The sequence below is a fragment of the Oryctolagus cuniculus genome, chromosome 3, assembly GCF_051225735.1.
Source record: "Oryctolagus cuniculus isolate XC-2025 breed Fujian yellow rabbit chromosome 3, ASM5122573v1, whole genome shotgun sequence".
Taxonomy (NCBI): Eukaryota; Metazoa; Chordata; class Mammalia; order Lagomorpha; family Leporidae; genus Oryctolagus; species Oryctolagus cuniculus.
The window spans coordinates 174365010-174389388 of NC_142869.1; the positions used below are offsets into that span (position 1 = coordinate 174365010).

Consider the following 24379-nt stretch of genomic DNA (forward strand, 5'->3'; position numbering starts at 1 on the left):
CCGAAGCGCCGGCATCCCATATGGGCATCAGTTCAAGATCCAGCTGCTCCACTTCTGATCCAACTCTCTGCTATGGCCTGGGAAAGCAGTAGAAGATGGCTCAAGTCCCTAAGCCCTGCACCCACGTGGGAGACCCCAAAGGAAGCTCCTGGCTTTGGATTGGCACAGCTCCGGCTGTTGCGGCTAACTGGGGAGTGAACCATCGGATGGAAGACTTTCTCTCTCTCTCTCTCTGCCTCTTCTCTCTCTGTGTAACTCTGACTTTTTTTTTTTTTTTTGACAGAGTGGACAGTGAGAGAGAGAGAGAGAGAGAAAGGTCTGACTTTCAAATAAATAAATAAATTTTTTTTTTTTAAAAAAAAAGCTAAGCAGACCAAAAAACTATTTGTAACCTGTCTAGTAAACAGTCAACGTGTAAATTATGGAAAAAAGCACTAGAAATGAAAGATTAAATGACCCAATAAAAAATGAGGGCGAAGGAGATGAACAAGCAATTCACAGAATTGAGAAGAAATGGTCAGTGGATAAAAGAATGTATTAAAGTGACATTTAGACAATGGAACACCACAGAAAATTTAAAACAGTTCTCTATATGAGAATATTCAAACAGTTTATGGAAAATAGAATTAAAATTTATTTTGGAGCAAAAATATTTTGAAATTCATGCATAGTTTTTTCATAATATGCATTTTCCACAAACTTTTTGAATACCTGTCAAATGCATGGATTTCAAAATTTTTATACCAAAATAAATTCAACTTTTAATTAAATTTCCACAATTTTTTTTTTTAATTTGTGTTTATTTGAGAGACAGACAACCAAATGCCACAACAGCTGGAGCTGGGCCAGAGCCTAAGCCAGGAGCAGGAAACACTATCCAGGCCTGCCACATGGAAGGCAGGACAATTACTTGAACCGTCATCACTTTTCCCAGGGTTCACATTAGCAGAAAGCTAGAGTCAGGAGCTGAACCCCTGTACACTGACGTGGGATACTAACATCTTCATTGGTATACTAAATATCTGGTCCTACCACAAACTGAGATTCCCTCACATGTCCACATGGGTAGATCTTAAAGTGTTGAATGAAAAATGCAAGTTGTATTATAATAGGTTATAATAGGGTATTTATGTATAAATGACACAAGGGTTTATCTACTCATGGAATATAATGCAACTTACAGAAAAGTCAGTTTGTCTCCAAGTATTGACCTGGAAAGATAGCCATGACATATTTGAACTGAATGAAGTCTCACAGTGATTTGTTCACATCTTTGTAAAGAGTTTCATTCCACACATACATCAGTCACATGTGTACACCAGCGCAAGTAGTTCAGAGAAGCACGAAGACGTAGAGGGGCTGTAGTGGTGAGCAGCAGAGCCACAGGAGTCAAGGTCATGGAGCGGCCGTGACTGTGTCCCTGTCCTTTCAGTTGCCTCTGACTTTCGAGGATGTTGCCATTTACTTCTCGGAGCAGGAATGGCAGAGTCTGGAGGCCTGGCAGAGGGAGCTTTATGGACACGTAATGAGAACCAATTACGAGACGCTCGCCTCTCTAGGTAAGAAATGTAGGATTTCGTGGGTATGTCGTGGGCTGGTTCCAGTAAGGGGTCTCTCATTGAATGCCTCTGTTTGTCAGGTAGCAGGACTGCACAGCAATTAACTCAGGAGGGCCCTAACCTAAGGGTCACTAACCTAAGCCTGGCCCTGCCTCACACCTGTGCAGTGGGTCTAGCTGCTTCGGGAAGGCTCGTGGTGTTCCCACCTGCAGTGGTGTCTGGCAGCTGTACACTGAGCTGCTTAGAAGAAGCTGTCTCCGGGCCAGCGCCGCGGCTCACTAGGCTAATCCTCCGCCTGCGGCACCGGCGCCCCAGGTTCTAGTCCTGGTTGGGACGCCGGATTCTGTCCCAGTTGCCCCTCTTCCAGGCCAGCTCTCTGCTGTGGCCCGGGAGTGCAGTGGAGGATGGCCCAGGTGCTTGGGCCCTGCGCCCCATGGGAGACCAGGAGAAGCACCTGGCTCCTGGCTTCGGATCGGCGCAGCACATCAGCCGTAGCGGCCATCTGGGGGGTGAACCAACGGAAGGAAGACCTTTCTCTCTGTCTCACTCTCTCGCTGTCTAACTCTGCCTGTCAAAAAATTAATAAATAAATAGAATAAAAAAGAAAATATTCAGAGAAGCATCAAATGAAAGACACACTCTCCTGCATCATTTTTAAAAGAGGCGACCACTTGTAACCATTTCTGTTCTCACTGTGGTTTCCCCCAACCTAAATATCATGCCTATACCTCTGTTTCTTCATGTTGAGTGTAGACAGCATGAATCGGTTCCTAGGAGAAATGAAGTATTAGCTCAGTTATACTATCCCCTATCCCCCTTCTATTTCCTTTTCCCCTTTCCCCCCAGTTTTTCATAGTTTTTGTGTGCCTCTGTTGGTTAGGTTTATAATTTAAAATATTTGAGCAAATTATAGATCACGTTCCATCAACTTTATCTTTGAACCTTTTCAGTGTATAAAGTAATTGGTTCTCCGTACTTCCCTTCACATGTACTGCAAGTTTAACGCAGCATACGGCTTCCTTTATGTTGCAAGGTTTCTAAAACTTACATTCTGTTCTGTTACCATAGTTAAGTTTTCTAGACTCTGTCTATGGATTGTTTCTAAAACATATAGCCCAAGACATTACATTGTGACTGGAGAATCAGGTAAAGTAATTTAACCTATAGAGAAAGAAATATAATTCCATGTCATGAACTCTGTGCCACCCATAAAGAATATTCAAGCACCAAGATCAAGTGGGTTCTTTTTTTTCATACACACGAGTTAATTGGTATCATGCTTCATTTTAATTTCCTTCACTATTAGGCCGTGGCTTTTTTAGATTTGGATTTTTTCTTGGATTCTTTAAGATTTATATATTTATATATTTTATTTTGAAAGTTACAGAGACAGAGGGAAAGATAGAGACAGAGACGGAGACAGACAGAGAGAGAGAGAGAGATGTCCCATACATCCACCGGTTCACTCACCAGATAGACACTATGACCAGCGCTGTGCCAAGCCAAAGCCAGAAACCAGGAGCTTCATCCAGGTATTCCATGTGGATGGCAAGGGCCCAAACACTTGGGCCATCTTCTGCTGCTTTTCCTAGGCCATTAGCAAGGAGCTGGATTGGAAGTGGAGCAGTTGGAACATGAACAAGTGCCCATACGGGATGCCAGCATCACAGGCAGTGGCTTAACCCCCTACGCCATGACACCGGTCCTTGTATCCTCTTAATCGTACAGTCAGTTACATGGACCATTCCCGCTTCTGTCAGTTCCCCCTGAATCAGTCTATCCCTTCAAAGCAATTCCAGCTGAAATCCCAGCAGGGATATCATGGAATATCAGCTGATCATAAAGAACATGAAAGAACAAAGGGCCAAGACAATTTTTTGGAACAAGATGGGAGGTGAAATTTTTTTTTTTTTTTTTTGGATAGCAAGATTTATTATGTGGTACTGTGTTAGAGATACAGAAATAGCTGCTAGCACCACGAGTCGTTGAGCAAAGTTAACACTCCTGCTGTGCTATTGAGATTGCAAATCAGCACAGTGACTGTGAGAGCAATTCGCTAGCATGCAGTAAAGCTGAAGACGTGTATGCAGCAGTTCAGCCTGAGGAATGGCAAGGCTTGTGTGTTCTCACAGAGGCGAGCCAGTAGACTGAACAGACAAGACAGATTGTGAGACAGTCATGTATTAGATGGTAATGAGTGAATCAATGCAAGTTGTTTCAAAGTGAAGGAATTTTTAAAACATAATTTGAGGGAAAAAGTAAGATACAGAGTGACGGTATGATTTATATGAAATTTAAACCAGCAGTAGGGGCTGATGGCATAGCATAGCTGGTAAAGCCACTGCTTGCAGTGCCGGCATCCCATATGGGTGCTGGTTCTAGTCCTACCTGCTCCTCTTCCGATCCAGCTCTCTGCTATGGCCTGGGAAGGCAGTAGAAGATGGCCCAAGTGCTTGGGCTCCTGCATGCACATGGGAGACCCAGAAGAAGCTCCAGGCTCCTGGCTTCAGATTGGCCTGGCTCTGGCTGTTGTAGCCATTTGGGGAGTGAACCAGCAGATGGAAGATATCTCTCTCTCTGCCTCTGCCTCTCTGTAACTCTGCCTTTCAAATATATAAGTCTTAAAGATAAATAAATAAATAAACCAGCAATAAATATTTTTATTTCCTCTGTCTCTCTATCTCCCTGCCTCTCTCTCTAACTCCGCCTTTCAAATAAATAAAATAAATCTTTAAAAATATTTATTTATGTTTGCATTTAAAAATAACAACATACACAGAAATGATAAATGCCGATTCAGGGTAATGCCTACCTCTGGAGAGGGACACACTGGGGCTTAAATTGTGTAACGTTGCCCATCTTTTAAAATCTAAAGCAAGTACCTATGTCAGCATGGTAAGAGCTGACAAAGTTAGATGACACCCAGCTTTTTGTATATTGTTCTCTTTACTTTCCCATAAAAATATTTTTAATAAAAAAGCGTTATTTTTTGAAACCCTTTTTGATGGAATTTTGGCCTCAGCCGACTTGCTTCAACATTGAACACATAAGATTCAGCTATTATTAAGAATATTTTCAGGATAGGAATCTGGCTTAGCAGTTAAGGTGCTGGTTAAGAAACTTGTGTTCCTTGGGGCTGGCACTGTGACATATCTGTTAAAGCCGCCACCAGCAGTGCTGGAATACCATTCGTGTGTCAGTTTGAGTCCCGGCTGCTCCACTTCCCATCCAGCTCTCTGCTATGGCCTGGGAAAGCAGTAGAAGATGGCCCAGGGCCTTGGGACCCTGCCACCCGCGTGGGAGACATGGAAGAAGCTCCTAGTTCCTGGCTTTGGATTGGCCCTGCTCCAGCCGTTGCAGCCATTTGGGGAGTGAACCAGTGGATGGAAGCCCTCTTTCTCTGCCTCTGCCTCTGTAACTTTGCCTTTCAAATAAATAATTTTTTAAAGAACTCTGTGTCCCCCAAAAATGGAGACATTCTTTGCTCATGGATTGGAAGAATCAATATCATTAAAATGTCTGTACTACCTAAAGCAATCTACAGATTCAATGCAATCCCTATCAAAATACCAATGACATTATTTATATAACTAGAAAAAGCAATTCTTTTGTAAAAAAAAAAGATGTATTTATTTGTTTTTTATTTTTATTTATTTATTTTTGACAGGCAGAGTGGACAGTGAGAGAGAAACAGAGAGAAAGGTCTTCCTTTACTGTTGGTTCACCCTCCAATGGCCGCTGTGGCCAGCGCGCCGCGGCCGGTGCACTGCGCTGATCTGAAGCCAGGAGCCAGGTGCTTCTCCTGGTCTCCCATGTGGGTGCAGGGCCCAAGGACTTGGGCCATCTTCCACTGCCTTCCTGGGCCACAGCAGAGAGATGGACTGGAAGAGGAGCAACCAGGACAGAATCCAGTGCCCCAACTGGGACTAGAACCTGGTGTGCCGGCACCACAGGTGGAGGATTAGCCTATTGAGCCGCGGCGCCGGCTTTATTTATTTATTTGAAAGCCAGAGTTACAGAGAGGCAGAGAAAGAGAGAGAGAGAGAATATCTTCCATCTGCTGGTTCACTCCCCAGATGGCTGCAATGGCCAGAGCTGGACCAATCCAAAGCCAGGAATCAGGAGCTTCTTCTAGGACTCCTATGCAGGTGCAGAGGCCCAAACACTTGGGCCATCCTCTACTGCTTTACCAGGCCATAGCAGAGACCTGGATCGGAAGTGGAGCAGCCGGGACTCACACTGGCACCCATATGGGATGCCAGCACTGCAGGTGGAGGCTTTACCCCGCTACAACACAGCACTGGCCCCTAGTAAAAGCAATTCTAAAATTTGTATGAATAAGAAAACAGCCAGAATAGCCAAAGTGATTCTGAATAAGAAAAAGCAAGCTGGAGACGTTGCAATACCTGACTTCAAAGCTTACAACAAAGCTAAAGTAATTAAAACAGCATAGTACTACATAAGAACTGGTACATAGATCAGTGGAAAACAGAATAGACAGCCCAGAAATTAACCCATGTACACACAGTCCGCTGGTTTTTGACAGAAGTACTCAAACCATACAGTGGAATAAGGATAGTCTTTTCAACAAATGGTGCTGGCAAAACTGGATTTATATATGTTGAGGAATGAAATTAGATCCATACCTCCCACCGTATACAAAAATCAACTCAAGATGGATCAAAGACTTAAATTTAAGATGTCAGACTGTGCGGTTGCTCGAAGAAAATGTAGGGGAAACACTCCAAGAAGTTGGTGTATGGATGACTTTTGGATAGGCAACAAAAGCAAAACACAGGCAACAAAAGCAAAACCAAATAAATGGGACTATGTCAAGCTTAGAAGCTCTTGCACAGCAAAGGAAATGATCAATAGGGTGAAGAGACATCCAGCAAAATGGGAAAAAATATTTGCAAATCACCGATCTGACAAAAGATTAATATCCTGACTATATCAGCAAGTTAAAAAACAACAACAAAAACCAATCCAGTTGAGAAATAGGTAAAGGACTTCACTAGACAGTTCTCAAAAGAAGAAATAGAAATGGCCAACAAATACATGAAAAATGCTCAATATAACTAGCCGTCAGAGAAATGCACATGAAAATCACAATGAGATATTACCTCACCTCTGTCAGAGCAGCTGAAATCCAAAATACAGAGAGGGACAAATGCTGGCAATGATGTGGACAAAGGAGAACACTTACACACTGTTGGTGGGAATGTAAAGTAGTGCAGCCACTGTGGAAAACAGTGTGGCAATTTCTTAAAAAAAAAAAAAAAAAAACAAACTAGAAATAGGAGCTGGTGCTGTGGTGCAGTGAGTAAAAGCCGCCACCTGCAGTGCCAGCATCCCATGTGGGCACTAGTTCAAGTCCTGGCTGCTCCACTTCCGATCCAGCTCTCTGCTATGACCTGCAAAAGCAGTAGAAGATGTCCCAAGTCATTGGGTCCCTGCACCTGTATGGGAGACCTGGAAAAAGCTCTTGCCTCCTGGCTTCAGATCAGCCCAGCTCCTGCCATTGTGGCCATCTGGGAAGTCACCAGCAGATGATAGATTCTCTCTCTCCTCTCTCTGCCTCTACCTCTGCCTCTGCCTCTGCCTCTGCCTCGCATTGTAACTCTGCCTTCCAAATAAATAAATAAATCTTTGAAAACAAATAAATCTTTAAAAAAAGAGCCTAGATGTAATAAAAAAAAATGGAAATAGACTTGCCATATGATCCAGCAATTCTACTACTGGGTATATACCCTAAAGGCTTGAACACAGTGTATCAAAGAGATGCCTGCACCCCCATGTTTATAGCAGCACTGTTGACAACAGCCAAAATTTAGAATCAACTAAGGTGTCCATCATCAGATGAATGGATTAAGACAATATGGTAGGCCGGCGCCACGGATCAATAGGCTAATCCTCTGCCTTGCGGCGCCGGCACCCCGGGTTCTAGTCCTGGTTGGGGCACTGGATTCTGTCCCGGTTGCCCCTCTTCCAGGCCAGCTCTCTGCTGTGGCCCGGGAGTGCAGTGGAGGATGGCCCAAGTATTTGGGCCCTGCACCCGCATGGGAGACCAGGATAAGTACCTGGCTCCTGCCATCGGATCAGCGTGGTGCGCCGGCCGCGGCGGCCATTGGAGGGTGAATCAACGGCAAAAGGAAGACCTTTCTCTCTGTCTCTCTCTCACTGTCCACTCTGCCTGTCAAAGAAAAAAAAAAAAAAGAAAAAAAGACAATATGGTATATATACACAATAGAATGTTATTCAACCAAAAAAAAAAAAAAAGAATGAAAATCAGACTGGTGCTGTGGCACAGTGGGTTAACGCCCTGGCCTGAAGTGCCGGCATCCCATATGGGCGCCAATTTTAATCCTGGCTGCTCCTCTTCTGATCCAGCTCTCTGCTGTGGCCTGCAAAAGCAGTAGAAGATGGCCCAAGTCCTTGGGCCCCTGCACCCACATGGGAGACCCGGAAGAAGCTCCTGGCTCTTGGTTTCGGATAGGCTGCGGCCATCTGGGGAGTGAACCATTGGATGGAAGACCTCTCTCTCTGTCTCTACCTCTCTCTCTGTAACTCTGACTTTCAAATAAATAAATAAATCTTAAAAATAAAACAGGACAAAAAAGAATGAAATTCTAGCTATTTGCAGCAAGATAGATGCAACTGGAGGATATCATATTAAGTGAAATAGCCAGACCCAGAAAGAAATACCACATGTTCTCCCTTATATATGGGAGCTAAAATTTAAAAAAAAAAAAAGTAAGAAATGTCTGCGTGAATCAGTATTGCTTTAAATATAACTTTGTAAAGCTTTGTTTTATACCTTTATGAAACTAATGGTTAAGAATATTATACTAGTATAGTCTTAATGATCTGTGATTACTTCAAAATTTACTGTAAATGGGTGAAATGGTCATTTTCTCATTCATTGTTTATGGCTGTTGTCTATATTCCCACTAAACTAGGCTTTTTTTTTTGCCTTTTACTTGTTAAACTTCTTATTCAGTGAAGTATTAAGCCTTTTTTTTTAGATTATTTATTTATTTGAAAGTCAGAATTACAGAGAGAGAGAGAGAAGAGGTCCTCCGTCTGCTGGTTCACTCCCCAGATGGCTGCAATGGCCGGAGCTGTGCCGATCTGAAATCAGGAGCCAGGAGCTTCCTCCGGGTCTCCCACGTGGGTGCAGGGGCCCAAGGACTTGGCCATCCTCCTCTGTCCTCCCAGGCCACAGCAGAGACCTGGATGAGAAGTGGAGCAGCCGGGACTCGAACTGGCACCCATATGGGATGCCGGCACTGCAGGCAGTGGCCCCACCTGCCATGCCACAGCATTGGCCCCAGTATTAATCCTTTTTACTATAATGTAAATTCAAAATATGTTATTTCATAAAAAAACAGGAGGAGGAGAGTGGGAGGGAGAGAAGGAGAGGGAGGGAGGGAGGGAGGGGAGGGGAAGGGGAAGGAAATAGCATTATGTTCTTCGAATTGTATCTATAAAGCACGTTGAATCCTTCAAAAACTAATTGAAAATTAAAAAAAAAAAAAAAGGACACTGTTTCCCATATCAGGATTCCTGGGTTAGATTTCTGGCTCTGGCTCTAGAATCCAGCTTCCTGCTAATGCACACCCTAGGAGACACCAGGTGATGATTCAAATAGTTGGGGCCCTGCTACCCATGTAGGAGACTTCGATTAAGTTCCCAGCTTCTGGCTTCAGCCCCAGTCTAGCCATGGCAATGGGAGGCATTTGGGTAGTAAACCAGTGGATGGGAACTCTTGTCTCTCAAATAAATTTTGAACGATATTTGCCATTTTGTTTTTGGACAAAATACGGCATTGTAGATACATGGGGGCATGACAAAATTAAAATAACAAGTCCAGATAGGCTGGGAAACACTGTTAGGATGAGGGGGCAGCTTGGTCCTCTTTGTGCAAGTCTAGAACCTATTTTTTTTTTTCATCTCTCCTCATATATTGTCCCAGCAGTGAGCATTTAGAAACTTTGAGTGTTCAAGTAAGCCAAACTACCCTGCCTGACTTTTCTGTGCAGATGGTGGACTTCCCAAGCCAGAACTAATAACCTGGATTGAACAGCAAGGAGAGTTCGGGAGTTGCACAGAATCACAGAAACCAAGAAACATAATTTGCTCCTCTGCTGATACACATTTTGATCCAGCTGTTGAGGAACAGTTGTTTTGGGGTGAGTATTAAGAAATATATGGTCTTAAGATAGCATATATTCAGACTTCATGGTTTCTCTTTTCTGATCTTATCTTCTCTTTTCTGGGTAACCTTAATCAAGTTACTGAACCATTGAGTATTTCAGTTCTTGATCTATAAAATTAAGATAATGAAAGTACTTAAGTTTTAAGATTAAATGAGTAATGTATGTAGTGTTAAAATGATCTCTGGCACATAGCAAGAGCCCAGTGCTAGAAGCTATCTTAGTAGTAAGGAAAAGAGCCAAAGTAGGCCTAGTCTTTTTTTTTATTAATTTATTTATTTGAAAGGCAGAGTTACAGAGAGGCAGAGGCAGAAAGAGAGAAAAATCTTCCATCCGCTGGTTCATTCCCCAGATGGCTGTAACAGCTGGAGCTGGGCCTATCCGAAGCGAGAAGCCAGGAGCTTCTTCTAGGTCTCCCACATGGGTGCAGGGGCCCAAGGACTTGAGTCATCTCCTACTGCTTTCCCAGGCCATAGCAGAGAGCTGGATGGGAAGTGGAGCAGCCAGGACTCAAACAGGTGACCATATGGGATGCCAGTACTGCCTTACCTGCTACACCACAGTGCTGGCCCGTAGTCTTGCTGTCTGTTCTTAGGACAGCTCATGGATGGTATAAACTGTGGTATTAGTCAGGGTCTCTGTTAGGAACTTAACTGCCATCAACGTCTTGGGGCTCCAGGTATGTCTAGACATCAACATCAGGTAAGTCACGTATACCTGAAGTCATAGTGGTGTTCAGCATTTAAGAGTATATGCAACATGCTGGAACATGCTAAGAACCTCATGCATGTTAGCTTCATGTAACTCACTCCAGTCATATGTACTTTGTTTCTCTGCTCTTATAGAAGGAGATAAAGCAAAAAGAGATTAACTTGGCAGACATTGTGCAGTGGACAAATGGGATTTAAACCCAGGCAGTCTAATTCCGAAGCTTAGATCGTACCTTTGTGACCTGTATTTTCCTCTTCAGTATTATTTAATATAGGACGCATCTGTTCAGGGATGGGCATTTAGCTTAGCTGGTACGACACAGGTTAAGATGCCTATATCCAATATCAGAGTACCTGGGTTTGAGTCCCAGCTCTCGCGCCTGACTCTCGCTTTCTGCTAACGCAGGCCCTGGGAGGCAGCAGTGATGGCCCAGAGTAATTGGGTTCCTGCCACCCACATGGGAGACCTGGTTTGAATTCTTGACTCCTGGCTTCAGCCTGGCTCAGATCCACTATTGTCAGCATTTGGGGAATAAACCAGTAGATAGGAGCTTTCTCTGTCTCTCAAATAAATTTTTAAAAAGATCAGTTTATTCGGTTTAGTTACCCAGACCATCATCAGACTCATTTTGGTTGTGAAATAGAACCACACTATGTGGTTGTGTGGCTCATTGGCAGCATGGTTCCCAGGCTACCCCCCAGTTACTGTTACACATCACGTTACCGGTAACAGTCATGTGCCATGCCATCAACAGGAGAACTGACTGAATTTTTGTCTTCAGTTTCAGGAAGCCAGCAACCGGTGAGCTCAGGAGAAACTAAATGCCATTTCCAGGCAGGCACTCTTCGGAGCCAGCATTCCTCTGGACTCTCTTTAGGAGGCAGGGAAGCTGTTTCCTTTAGGCCTGACCAAGACCTCACAGAGACGGAGACCAAGAACCCACAGGGACGCAGCCCCAGGGCTCCTAATGCAGTAGGCCTTGGCTGCAGCGAATCTCCCTACAGAGAGGGAATCCCAAGGCACAGAGCTCCGAGTGTCCCCTCGCGGGAGAGCCCCCAGCACCCCTGCCCTGACCGTGGGGAGAATTTCTGGAAGGGCCGCTTGGGAAAGCAGCAGAGGAGCCGCCCCCAGGACCTGCCGCAGAAAGCCTGCAAGGTCAGCCGCAGAGCTGGTGCCCGGCAGGAACAGGACGGCGTCCCCGGGGCAGGGAGGCACTGCCCGGGTCGGGAGTGCGGACAGGCCTTCCGCCGGAAGCAGTACTTGCCGAGGCAGCTGACTGCCCACACGGGGAAGTGTGAGATGTGTTTCTGCCACAGGCGGGGCCCCCTCGCCCACCACCTCACGCACAAAGGGGAGAAGCCTTCGCAGCATCCCAAATGCAGCCCGGGCTTTCCGCCGATGAGCAGCGCGCAGGCTCTCCAGTGCCAGCCTGGCAGAGAGACGCCCGGCTCCTGGAGGCGAGGCCGCAGGGCCTTCCCCGGCGTGCAGTCAGGGCAGAAGCCAGGCCCCCGCCACCCCCGGGGCGACGCAGAGGCTCCGCGGCCCTGCCCCGGCGCCGCGGGCGGCAGGTGCCTCCCCACAAGGTCCAAGCTTGCCAACTGCCTGGGGGTGCACGCAGGAGAAAGGCCCTTCCCGGGCCCCAGCGGCCCCGGCGGGGAGAGACCGGCCTCCCGCGGGAAGTGTGGCCCGGGCTTCCCCAAACAGCGCAAGCTCGCCGAGCACGACCGAGCCCACAGCGGAGAGAAGCCTCTCCGGTGCGCCGAGTGCGGCCGGAGCTTCCGTCAGACGGCGCAGCTGCGGCGGCACCAGCGGCTGCACACGGAGGAGAAGCCCTTCCCCTGCCCGGAGTGCGGCCGGAGCTTCCGCCTGCAGAGCCTGTTGCGAGCCCACCGGCTGCGACACGGCGGAGAGCGGCCGTTCTCGTGCGGCGAGTGCGGCCGCGGCTTCAGCCACCAGTGCAAGCTGCGCGAGCACCTGCGGGTGCACAGCGGGGAGAGGCCCTTCCCGTGCCCGGACTGCGGCAAGAGCTTCCGGCTGAAGGGCATCCTCCAGGCGCACCAGCGCACCCACAGCCAGGAGCGGCCCTTCTCCTGCGGGGAGTGCGGCAAGGGCTTCACCAGGCAGTCCAAGCTCACGGAGCACTTCCGCGTGCACAGTGGGGAGCGGCCCTTTGGCTGCGCGGAGTGCGGCAGGAGCTTCCGCCTGAAAGGGCAGCTGCGCAGCCACCAGCGCCTGCACACGGGAGAGAGACCCTTCCAGTGCCCGGACTGCGACAAGCGCTACCGCGTGAAAGCCGACATGAGAGCCCACCAGCTGCTGCACGGCGGCGCGATGCCCTTCTCCTGCCAGTGTGGCAAGGGCTTCGCGAAGCAGTCCAAGCTCGTCGAGCACGTCAGGACGCACACGGGGGAGAAGCCCTTCCAGTGTGCCCAGTGTGACAAGAGTTTCCGCCTGAAGGCCCAGCTGCTTAGCCACCAGGGCCTGCACAGCGGGGAGAGGCCCTTCCACTGCCCCGAGTGTGACAAGGCCTTCCGGGAAAGGGGACATATGCTGAGGCACCAGCGCATCCACCGGCCCGAGAGGCCCTTTGCCTGCGGCGACTGCGGGAAGGGCTTCATCTATAAGTCTAAACTCGCCGAGCACGTCCGCGTGCACGCCAAATCCTGCCGTGCTCAGGACCGGCCTGACGTTAAGAAAAGGCTTAGCCAGCTGTTTGCAATGATAGAAGCTGATTGGAGCTGAGGCAGAGCGCGCCATCAAGGCAGCGCAAGAGGTCTTCAACACTTCGTGATAAAGGCATGTGATGAAAAACACTGCATGGATTTCACTTTTTTTTTTTGCTACACAGAGGGAAAGACAGAGAGCTCTGAGCTCTTCCATCCACTAGCTCACTCCTTGAGTGCCTGCCACAGCTGGGATAGCCAGCCAGGAACTCCCACCTGGGTGTACTGACCCAAGTCCTTTGGTCTTTATCCACTGCCTCCCAGGCACATTAGCAGGAAAGTTGGATCAGAAGCGGAGTGCTCAGTACTCACCAGGCACTCCATTATGGTATGCAGGCATCCCAACCAGTAGTACCCCAGTGCATGCCCTAAACTTACCTGTTCATTCAGTTTTCCATGAATTTTTTTCCCCAAAGATTTTTATTTATTTGAAAGTTGGAGTTAGCGAGAGAGGGAGAGACAAAGAAGTCTTTCACCTGCTGGTTCGCTCCCCAAATGGCCACAGTGGTTGGGGCTGTGCCAGGCTGAAGCCAGGAGCCAAGACTTTCTTCTGAGTCTCCCATGTGGGTGGCAGGGCCATCTCTGGCCCCCTGCATGAACTTTTTGAAGTCCCACATAAACATGTGGAATTGCAGGGAAGAGATGGGGTCTTTCCTATTTGTTACACTAGATGGAAGTTGTATGGACACCGAATAGGTATACTTCAGGGACAGAATATACTGTATACACACACAATTCCTGCTTTTAAGAGGGTTTATGGTCAGGTAGGAGATGGCTGACAGGGAGGCATTTGGCACAGTGATTAAGATGATACTTGGGGGGCCAGTGCTATGGCTCAGTGGGTTAATCCTCCGCCTGAGGCGCCGGCATCCCATATGGGTGCTGGGTTCTAGTCCCAGTTGCTTCTCTTCCAGGACCGCTCTCTGCTGTGGCCCGGGAGGGCAGTGGAGGATTGCCCAAGTGCTTGGGCCCTGCACCTGCATGGGAGACCAGGAGGAAGCACCTGGCTCCTGGCTTCGGATCAGCGCAGCACCAGCCATAGTGGCCATTCGGGGAGTGAACCAACAGAAGGAAGACCTTTCTCTCTCTCACTGTCTGTAACTCTACTTGTCAAATTAAAAAAAAAATATCCAATGTCTTAGTTCAAGTCTTTCCCAGCCTCCATTTCCAGCTGCCTGCTTATATGCACCCAGGGAGGCAGCAGTACTTGGGTTGCTGCCACCCATGTAGGAGACTGGGATAGAGTTCTGAGCTCCCAGCTTCAGCCTGGCCCAGTCCTGCCTGCTGTGGGCATCTGAGGAGTGAACCAGCCTATGGAAGATCTCTTTGTCACTCTGTCTCTACCTTTCAAATAAATAATTTTTTTTTTTTTTTGACAGGCAGAGTGGACAGTGAGAGAGAGAGACAGAGAGAGAAAGGTCTTCCTTTGCCGTTGGTTCACCCTCCAATGGCCGCCGCTGCAGCCGGCGCACCGCGCTGATCCTGGCAGGAGCCAGGAGCCAGGTGCTTTTCCTGGTCTCCCATGGGGTGCAGGGCCCAAGCACCTGGGCCATCCTCCACTGCACTCCCTGGCCATAGCAGAGAGCTGGCCTGGAAGAGGGGCAACCGGGACAGAATCCGGCGCCCCAACCGGGACTAGAACCCGGTGTGCCGGCGCCGCAAGGTGGAGGATTAGCCTATTGAGCCACGGCGCCGGCTCAAATAAATAATTTTTTTAAAAAATTAAAATTTTTTTTTTTGACAGGCAGAGTGGACAGTGAGAGAGAGAGACAGAGAGAGAAAGGTCTTCCTTTGCCGTTGGTTCACCCTCCAATGGCCGCCGCTGCAGCCGGCGCACCGCGCTGATCCGATGGCAGGAGCCAGGAGCCAGGTGCTTTTCCTGGTCTCCCATGGGGTGCAGGGCCCAAGCACCTGGGCCATCCTCCACTGCACTCCCTGGCCACAGCAGAGAGCTGGCCTGGAAGAGGGGCAACCGGGACAGAATCCGGCGCCCCAACCGGGACTAGAACCCGGTGTGCCGGCGCCGCTATAAAAAATTAATTTTTAAAAATGGCTTACAAAATTCTGAAGGGTGACAGAAAATGAAATTACAGGTAAATGTAAATGACATTACTATAAAACAGTGTTACACAAATTAAATTCCCTGGGACAAAGGCTCCAAAAATATTCTGCAAGAAAAGAGTTCCATGGAAAATTACATAAAGATCCTAATTGTCTGTCGCTGCATTCTTAGACAAAGTTTATAAAGCATTTGAAGAAAAACTTCCACATAAAAGAGGAAGACCAAGATAAGAAAAAAAAATTGGATGAATCATATAATTTAGGGAATAAAAACAAAAATTTAAAAACATGCATACTCAGAAAAATTAGAGAAGACGCTGTTAATTATGAAACAAGAATATAACTTTATGGAAAAGGAAGCTTCTGGAAACAACCCTAACATGTTAAGAAAAATGGGTTGTTTAATAAAAGTTTTGAATTTCATGGTAGATTAGTCAAAGAAATCTCCAGAAAGTAGCACAGAAGATCCAACAAATAGAAAATAAGAAAGTAGAAAAAAGTGAATTGTACAAATTCTGGTGCTTTGCCCCTCCTCCTCCTGAGGTTTTGATCCTGTGGCCGCATGTTGGAGCAGGGTAAAGTAGAAGAGAACGTGTGGTGTGAAGGGAGACGGAAGTTTAAGGAAAATGGTCACGGTTACACAGCACATGTGAACCGACGGAGGCACAGAAGCAGGCTGGGCGGCAGCGACTTCCCTCCCGATCAGAGCGAATCGGCGTTTCTGATTTTGTGAGTTTTCCCAAGGCCAGTGACACCTCCAGCCTTTGTCAAGCAGTCGCTGCAGGAAGAATTTTCTCACACCTCTCCCGCCAGCTCCTCATGGGGAAGCCGGAGGTGCTGCTCTGCGCCACAGATAGCCCGAGTCTTTCCCGAAACGTAGAATCCCAACGGTGGGTGGCAGAGAGATGCACGCAGCAGTGACCTAATGGGAAACGACACATCCAGTGCCATTTTGAAGCGAGGCAGAAAAAGGCGACACTATACATGATCCAGCGCCCTCGCTTCCCTACAGATCGATTTTAGATTCAGTCCCGTATAGCCCCCAAAGGAGGAAGGGGTCCGAGCCGTTGACAGCCTGGGGCAGCTCGCGTTCCGGTACGCGCGGGTCCGGGGAAGCGCGCCGGTGCGCGCGCGCCGCAGTTCTTGGCTCCTCCCGCCTGCAGGTGGCGCTGTGGGAGCCAAGTCCGAGCTGTGCTCCCAGAATGCCCTGCGTGTCTCCATGGCGACGGCCGCCGCCGGGAGAGATGGCAGGTTCTGGTCTCGCTGTGGAAGGACCTCGCCCGCGGAGGCTCCCTGGCCTCCGCCGTCTCTGTGGACTCTCCCCGCCGGACAGGAGTCGGTGGTGGTCTCGGGAGGAGACGCCTGGGCGAGCTGTCCCGATCCGGAGGGTACTGGGATGGAAGGAGGCCCAGGTCCGCGCTGGAGCTGCCTGAGCCGACTGTCAGATCTGCAGCCCTGGCCCGCGCCCTGCGGGCTGCAGAGTGGGCCGCGAGGGGGACGGCAGCGTCCCCAGCCCCGGAGCCTTAAAGTCCTTGCCGCGGAGACCTTGGCTGGGCCAGGCAGAAGCTAGGAGCCTGGAACCCCATCCCGGGGGTGGCAGGGGCCCAGTGCTTGGGCCATCGTCCGCTGCTTTCCCAGGTGCATTACCGGCGTCACCAGCAGTTGTTTAACCTGCTTTGCCACAACCCCAGCCCCACAGTTTCAAGCCTTTTATGCTTGTGAAAAAGAGATTCAGAATAGAATCCTTGAAGGCCATAATCCGACTCCCTCATTGTACAGATAAGTGAATCACAGAGAAGTTGAAGGGATTTGCTGCAGGTCATGTTGCTAATAATTGAGAGGAAAGCCTGCCTTCTTGGGTTGCAGTTCTATACTCTCCTTTATCGGGACTTCTCGCCTTTAATAAGTATTAATGGTCAGTATTTAGTGTTACTTCTCCAGGGGTTGTGCCTGCCTAACCAAGGTGCTCTCCCACATTTTTTAAATTATTAGGAACCTAAAGGGCATTTTCTTTATTCTCCTTTATCACCTGTAGGAAAAGTGATGTGGTTTTCTGGTATGAAACATTTTGAGCCAGGTAATCAGTGGCCTATCATCTCTTTCTGACAGTTGTAATGTGTTCTTGGAGCAAATTGTCCATTTCCTGTTTAAATTTCGTTTTAGTGGAGTGAAACTACCAACTTCAGGAGTCTCTGCAGATTATACTTGCAGTATTTCTTGATTATAAACGCTTGGGTGTTTTTACACTCAGAGAAAATGTTGAAGATAGTTCTGTATGTATTTTATCACAAAATACTATAAATTTACATATCTGTGTTCTAGAGTAGGTACTTACACAACTATATCCTGTGGTAAGTGTACAAGTGTATGTTTAATTGAATAATTTAATCACCTTATTTCAGGTATGTTTCTCCAGTTGCAAATGAGTGTCTGGGGGCTTCTTGGGACACCCACATCCCATGTGGGAGTGCCTCGGCGCAAGCACCAGTTCCGCTTCAACCCCAGCTTCTACTAATGCACACCCTGGGAAACTCCTGGCTTTAGCCTGGCCCAGCCCTGGCTGTTGTGGGCATTTGGCGAGTGAGCTGGAAAATGGAAGATCTTGTGTGTGTGTGTGTGTGTGTGTGTGTATGCCTTCAAAAAAAATTCATAAATAGTGCACGTCTGTAGCTGTTCCCATGATTGACTTATTGAGCCCCTTCCCTCCCTTCCACTATTCCTTTATGAAAAGGTATGTGTGTTCAGTATTCCACCTCTGTCAGTATTCCGCCTCAGTCTGCTTTGTTTGAAGTGTTTGTTAATATTTGAAAAGAGGTCCAGCAAAATCATCTTAAGCCTCTTACTGGAATTATGACACCAAAGCCTACTTAAGCCCATCTTAACATATTGAACATCCTGCCTTCTCAAATCCATTAGTAGCTCCTTATCTGATGTGAATAAAGATAAAAGAGCTTTTAAACATCTTGGAGGAGGACAGATGTGGTCATCCTGAGTCCGAGGAAAGTATGGGATTCCACATGACAGTGACCTTTGCTGATGTGACACAGGAGTTGGGGAATCTGGATGGACATCAGAAAGAACCTTACAAGCATGTGATGAGAAATATAGGTAAGATTCTGATCTCTCTATGCAAGGTGCATTCTCATGGACATGGAATCAAAGGTTATGCAAGTCTCAGCAGGTCATCTGGTCTTTCTATTTGCTGCTTGGTCAGCCTTTAATGAGAAAACAACCTTCTTTAGCCATAGGATCTCCTAGGGAAACAAATTATTTGCTTGACATCATGGCCAGTTCATTTTTTCAAAGTATGCTCCTTGCCCCTTAATCCCTTGCATTTACCCAACTCTATTATTGCCACCAAGTTCTTCAGGTCTCTGAATCTTGACTTTGTCTTCCAACTCATACTACAAAGTAGAGACGGCATAGATAGCAAGTCAATCAGTGCTCATCTATTTAGAATTTCCATGCCTTTATTTCATTCAAGTGAAATCAGTAAACATGTATTGAATACCCACCCTGGAGTAAGTAGAAAAGTAAAATACACATAGTTCTTAACCTTAAGGAGCAAACAGCCCACTAAGGGAGAGACATGTGTCACCTGAGGGCTCTTTTGATTGCAGATGATGAGAACTCAGCTCAAGCTATGGGGGAAAATGGAAAGTGATTGATAGGCTCGTGTGAGGAGGAAGTCCAGTGGTCACATTATGTTCATAGAAGGTTGGATCTAGGGACTTGCTTCATGTTCTAGTTCTCTTTTCTGCTCGTTCTTCTTAGTTCTTCTTCTCTCTGTGCAGATTTGAGTTGTTGTCAGCATTTTTAAGGTTCTAAGAAGACTTGCAGCAAAGAAATTTGTCAAATTGTGTTTAGTGTGGGGAGGGGGAGGGGAAAGGAAGGGGAGGGGAGGGGGAGAGGAAGAAGGGAGGGGGAGGGAGAGAGAGAGGGAGAAAGAGAGAGGGAGGGAGGGAGAGAGAGGGAGGGAGAGAGAAAGAGAGGGAGAGAGAAAGAGAGGGAGAGAGAGAAAGAGAGAGGGAGAGAAAGAGTGAGAGAGAGAGGGAGATCTCCCATCCATTGGTTCACTTTCCAAAAATGACCACAGTGACTGGGGCTTGGCCAGGCCAAAGCCAGGATCCAGGACTTCTTCTGGATCTCCCATGTGGGTACAGGGGCCCAAGTACTTGCTCCATCCTCCACTGCTTTCCCAGGTACATTAGCAGGGAGCTGGGTCAGAAGTGGAGCAGCCGGAACTCTAACTGTGCTTATATGGGATGCCAGCACTGCAGGCAGCGGTTTTCCCTGCTAAGCCACAGCACTGGCCCCATCTTAGGTGGGAGAGGACATTATAAGAGGGTCTGAGAAAAGGCAGGGGATGGCAAGAATGGACTATGTCCATAGTTGGATCATAGGATTCTTTGGGGCGAAAACATCAGGAAATAAACTGTTTGAGGCCAGCTCCTAGAGAGCCGTGAATACCACACTGAATCTGGGCTGCCGCAGAGGCTTTGGGGGGAGAATGTGCTGCTCTCTGCACCAGCAAGTAACTGACCACACGATGTCGGGTGAATGTGAACCTGGGGAAATTGGAAGCAGAACGGCCAGGTATGGGGCTATTACAGCAACTAGTGGGGAAGATGATAGGAAATTAACAAGAATTCTAAGTATTTAAAAACCTGGATTCAGTGCAAGAGCTGTTTTAGAAGTCAGAGCTAATGAGAGAGGGACTCGGCGGATGTTGGGAATGGCAGCCTGGAGGAGTAAAACATGACAGACCTGCAGAGTGTACAGCTGAGTGAGGATTTGGGGAAGGAAGCTCCAAAGGGAGAAAAATCATGAAATGGAAGAATTTGGTGTATCAGAGAACCCGGTGAACATCGAAGTAAAGATGGCCAATATACATCTGAAACTTTAGAGCAAAAGTCACTCTGTCACAACTGCTCAGCTCTGCTCCTGCAGCGTGAAGGCAGTGCGGGTGTGACAGCAACAAATGGGGGTGGCTCTGTGCCCAGAGACCCTTAGGCATGGATGCTGAAGCTCCTGTCTTGTGTTAAATGGGGGTGGCTCTGTGCCCAGAGACCCTTAGGCATGGATGCTGAAGCTCCTGTCTTGTGTTACTTGTGCTTGTCATTAAATATGATCTACTTGATTTCTTTCAGTCATTAAGAAATGCAAAAATGTGTTCTTAGCTCGCAGAACGTGAGAAAATGGGCAGTGGTTTGGAGTTGGCCCACGCGTTGCCACATTTTGCTGATCTCTGGTCTAGAGACTCGACGCCATCTGCACATTAGAGATAATGGAAGCCAGGCACAATGTAAAGCAAGAGAGTAAGATTGCCTCAGTAGGAGACAGGAGAGGCAATGAAAGGAAGAAGAAAAACACGTTAGAGACACCAGAGGACAGGAGAGCTTTACGCAGGGTGAGGAGGAGAGCATTGCTGCTGATGGTCGTGGTGGCTGCTGCGAGAAGTCAAGGATGTGAGTATTTGTGGTGAGTGTGGCTACTCAATTACTTTTTTTTTTTTTTAAAGAAAATTATTTATTTATTTATTTGAAAGGCAGCAGGCAGAGAAAGAGAGTCTTCCATCCACTGGTTCACTCCCCAGATGGCCACAGTGGCTGGAGCTGCACTGATCTGAAGCCAGGAGCCAGGTGCAGCTTCCCAGTCTCTGACGCGGGTGCAGGGGCCCAAGGACTTGGGCCATCTTCTACTGCTTTCCCAGGCCACAGCAGAGAGCTGGATTGGAAGTGGAGCAGCTGGGACACGAACTGGCACCCATATGGGATGCCAGCCCTGCAGGCAGCACCTTTACCTGCTACGCCACAGCGCCAGCCCCTACTCAATTAGTTTTAACCACAGAATGGACCTCTTTTGTCACAGAAAGGCTTCTCTGTACTATTTAGAGGAAAAATATTCCTGCCTACCCAACCAGGTCACATCCAGTGAGGTGAATCACGGACAGTCTGCGCCTGGATGATAGCACAAAGAAAAGAGACAATCGAATAACGATGTCACTGGGGACCTCTGAGAATTCAAGGTTAGCAGGGAGCAGAGGCCAACGTGCAGTAAGTTCTATTAGCAGCTAGCCTTTCAGTTCTGATGGGTAAGGGAGGAAGCAACCTTGTAATGAAAGTACAAAGTAAACAGAATCAAGTCAGGATTTGGGGGAATGACTTAGAGAAGTGAACCAGTGGAAATGGAGGAAGGAAATATTAAAAAGTAATTTGCCAAGCAAAATCACGTATGAGGGCAAGTGGGATGAAGTCAAAGGCATAGATAGGTGCAGGGTTCTTTTTAAGTTGAGAGAAAGCAATTGCACACGATGTGCACTAGGCAGAGGGCTAGTGAGGAACAAGGAGCTGAGAGACTGCAGCATCTACTTGTTGCAGCCCTGTGCCACCTAAAACCCCACCCCCTTCGGTGCCAATCCAACATGGCTGCAGGCTGGCTACCGACTTCCCCGTCATGTACCTAAGCCTCACTTACCTATCATGAATGAGATAACGTGATGACCATGTGTGTGTTGCGGCCAGGGTACCACTCCCTAAAGGGTCGGCCTGAACTTTGGTAGGGGCAGTAGCCACTCTGCTCACGGAGAGAAGCTGCTCACAGTTAGGTCTGAATGTGTACTACCCTTTTAAGTAAGCTCTCCTCCTCCTCCTCCTCCTCCTCCTCCTCCTCCTCCTCCTCCTCCTCCTCCTCCTCCTCCTCCTCCTCCTCCTCCTCCTCCTCCTCCTCCTCCTCCTCCTCCTCCTCCTCCTCCTCCTCCTCCTCCTCCTCCTCCTCCTCCTCCTCCTCCTCCTCCTCCTCCTCCTCCTCCTCCTCCTCCTCCTCCTCCTCCTCCTCCTCCTCCTCCTCCTCCTCCTCCTCCTCCTCCTCCTCCTCCTCCTCCTCCTCCTCCTCCTCCTCCTCCTCCTCCTCCTCCTCCTCCTCCTCCTCCTCCTCCTCCTCCTCCTCCTCCTCCTCCTCCTCCTCCTCCTCCTCCTCCTCCTCCTCCTCCTCCTCCTCCTCCTCCTCCTCCTCCTCCTCCTCCTCCTCCTCCTCCTCCTCCTCCTCCTCCTCCTCCTCCTCCTCCTCCTCCTCCTCCTCCTCCTCCTCCTCCTCCTCCTCCTCCTCCTCCTCCTCCTCCTCCTCCTCCTCCTCCTCCTCCTCCTCCTCCTCCTCCTCCTCCTCCTCCTCCTCCTCCTCCTCCTCCTCCTCCTCCTCCTCCTCCTCCTCCTCCTCCTCCTCCTCCTCCTCCTCCTCCTCCTCCTCCTCCTCCTCCTCCTCCTCCTCCTCCTCCTCCTCCTCCTCCTCCTCCTCCTCCTCCTCCTCCTCCTCCTCCTCCTCCTCCTCCTCCTCCTCCTCCTCCTCCTCCTCCTCCTCCTCCTCCTCCTCCTCCTCCTCCTCCTCCTCCTCCTCCTCCTCCTCCTCCTCCTCCTCCTCCTCCTCCTCCTCCTCCTCCTCCTCCTCCTCCTCCTCCTCCTCCTCCTCCTCCTCCTCCTCCTCCTCCTCCTCCTCCTCCTCCTCCTCCTCCTCCTCCTCCTCCTCCTCCTCCTCCTCCTCCTCCTCCTCCTCCTCCTCCTCCTCCTCCTCCTCCTCCTCCTCCTCCTCCTCCTCCTCCTCCTCCTCCTCCTCCTCCTCCTCCTCCTCCTCCTCCTCCTCCTCCTCCTCCTCCTCCTCCTCCTCCTCCTCCTCCTCCTCCTCCTCCTCCTCCTCCTCCTCCTCCTCCTCCTCCTCCTCCTCCTCCTCCTCCTCCTCCTCCTCCTCCTCCTCCTCCTCCTCCTCCTCCTCCTCCTCCTCCTCCTCCTCCTCCTCCTCCTCCTCCTCCTCCTCCTCCTCCTCCTCCTCCTCCTCCTCCTCCTCCTCCTCCTCCTCCTCCTCCTCCTCCTCCTCCTCCTCCTCCTCCTCCTCCTCCTCCTCCTCCTCCTCCTCCTCCTCCTCCTCCTCCTCCTCCTCCTCCTCCTCCTCCTCCTCCTCCTCCTCCTCCTCCTCCTCCTCCTCCTCCTCCTCCTCCTCCTCCTCCTCCTCCCACCTCATCTATGCATCTGCTTTGACTCCGTCTTTCACACTGGGATGAGAACTTGGGATAAGTCTAACTGGGGATCCCATACCCGACAATACCTCCACTTGTTTACTCTGCAATGTTCCCTGGCTGGGAACAAAGGCAGGAAGCAGGAGCTGGAAACTCAATCCAGGTTTCCCACTAGGTGGCGGGACCAAATTATTGGAGCCATCACCACTGCCTCCTGGGGTCTGGAAGTGGAATCAGGAGGCAGAGGTTGGTATCAAACCTATGTGTTCCAATATGGGGCATAGGCGTCTTAACTGCTAGACCACAAGCTCAGCTTAAGGATGACTTGTTTCCTTAAATTTATTTATTTATTTATTTAAAATTCAGAGTTAGAGAGATCTTCCATCTGCTGGTTCACGCCCCAGATGGCCACAATAGCCAGCACTGAGCTAGGCTGAAGCCAGGAGTCAGGAGCTTCATCCAGGTCTCCCACATGGGTGGCAGGGGCCCAAATAACTTGGACCATCTTCTGTTACTTTTCCCAGGCCATTAGCAGGGAGTTGGATCAGAAGTGGAGCAGCCAGGACATGAACTGGTGCCCATATGGGATGCCAGCATTGCAGGCAGTAGCTTTACCTGCCACACCATTGCCAGCCCCTGACTTTTTTTTTTTAAGAATTATTTTTATTTATTTGAAAAGCAGAGTGTCAAAGAGAGGGGAGAGACACACACAGAGTGATCTTCTATCTATAGATTCCCTCCCAATAAGGCCTCCCCATATGGCCACAACAGCTAAGGCTGGGCCAGGCTGAAGCAAGGAGCCTGAAACTCCATTCTGGTCTCCCATATAGGTGGCAGGAGCTCAAGAATATGGGCCATCTTCTACTGTTTTCCCAGGTGCATTAGTAGGGAGCTGGATTAGAAGCAGAGCAGCCAGGACTCCAACCAATTCTCAACATGGAATGCTGTCATCTGATGGTGTAACATAGCCCACTGCTCCACAATGCTGGCCCCACCATGACTTTTTTTTTTTTTTTTTGAACAGGAAGAGTTAGAGAGAGAGACAGAGAGAAAGGTCTTCCTTCCATTGGTTCACCCCCAAAATGGCCGCTACGGCCAGCGCTG

The 24379-nt window shown here is 48.9% G+C and overlaps 1 protein-coding gene across 2 annotated transcripts in view; it reads left to right on the forward strand.

Moving 5' to 3' along the window:
• Positions 1–13297, forward strand: part of LOC100353522 (zinc finger protein 786) — a 59427-nt gene extending 46130 nt beyond the window's left edge. For both annotated transcript variants that reach the window (XM_070071350.2, XM_008258053.5), the window contains exons 2-4: positions 1433–1559; positions 9602–9751; positions 11268–13297. In XM_070071350.2, the coding sequence (XP_069927451.2) occupies positions 1526–1559; positions 9602–9751; positions 11268–13228 (2145 nt within the window). In that variant the 5' untranslated portion in view covers positions 1433–1525 and the 3' untranslated portion in view covers positions 13229–13297. The remainder of the gene's footprint in view (positions 1–1432; positions 1560–9601; positions 9752–11267) is intronic.
• The last annotated feature ends 11082 nt before the right edge of the window (positions 13298–24379 follow it).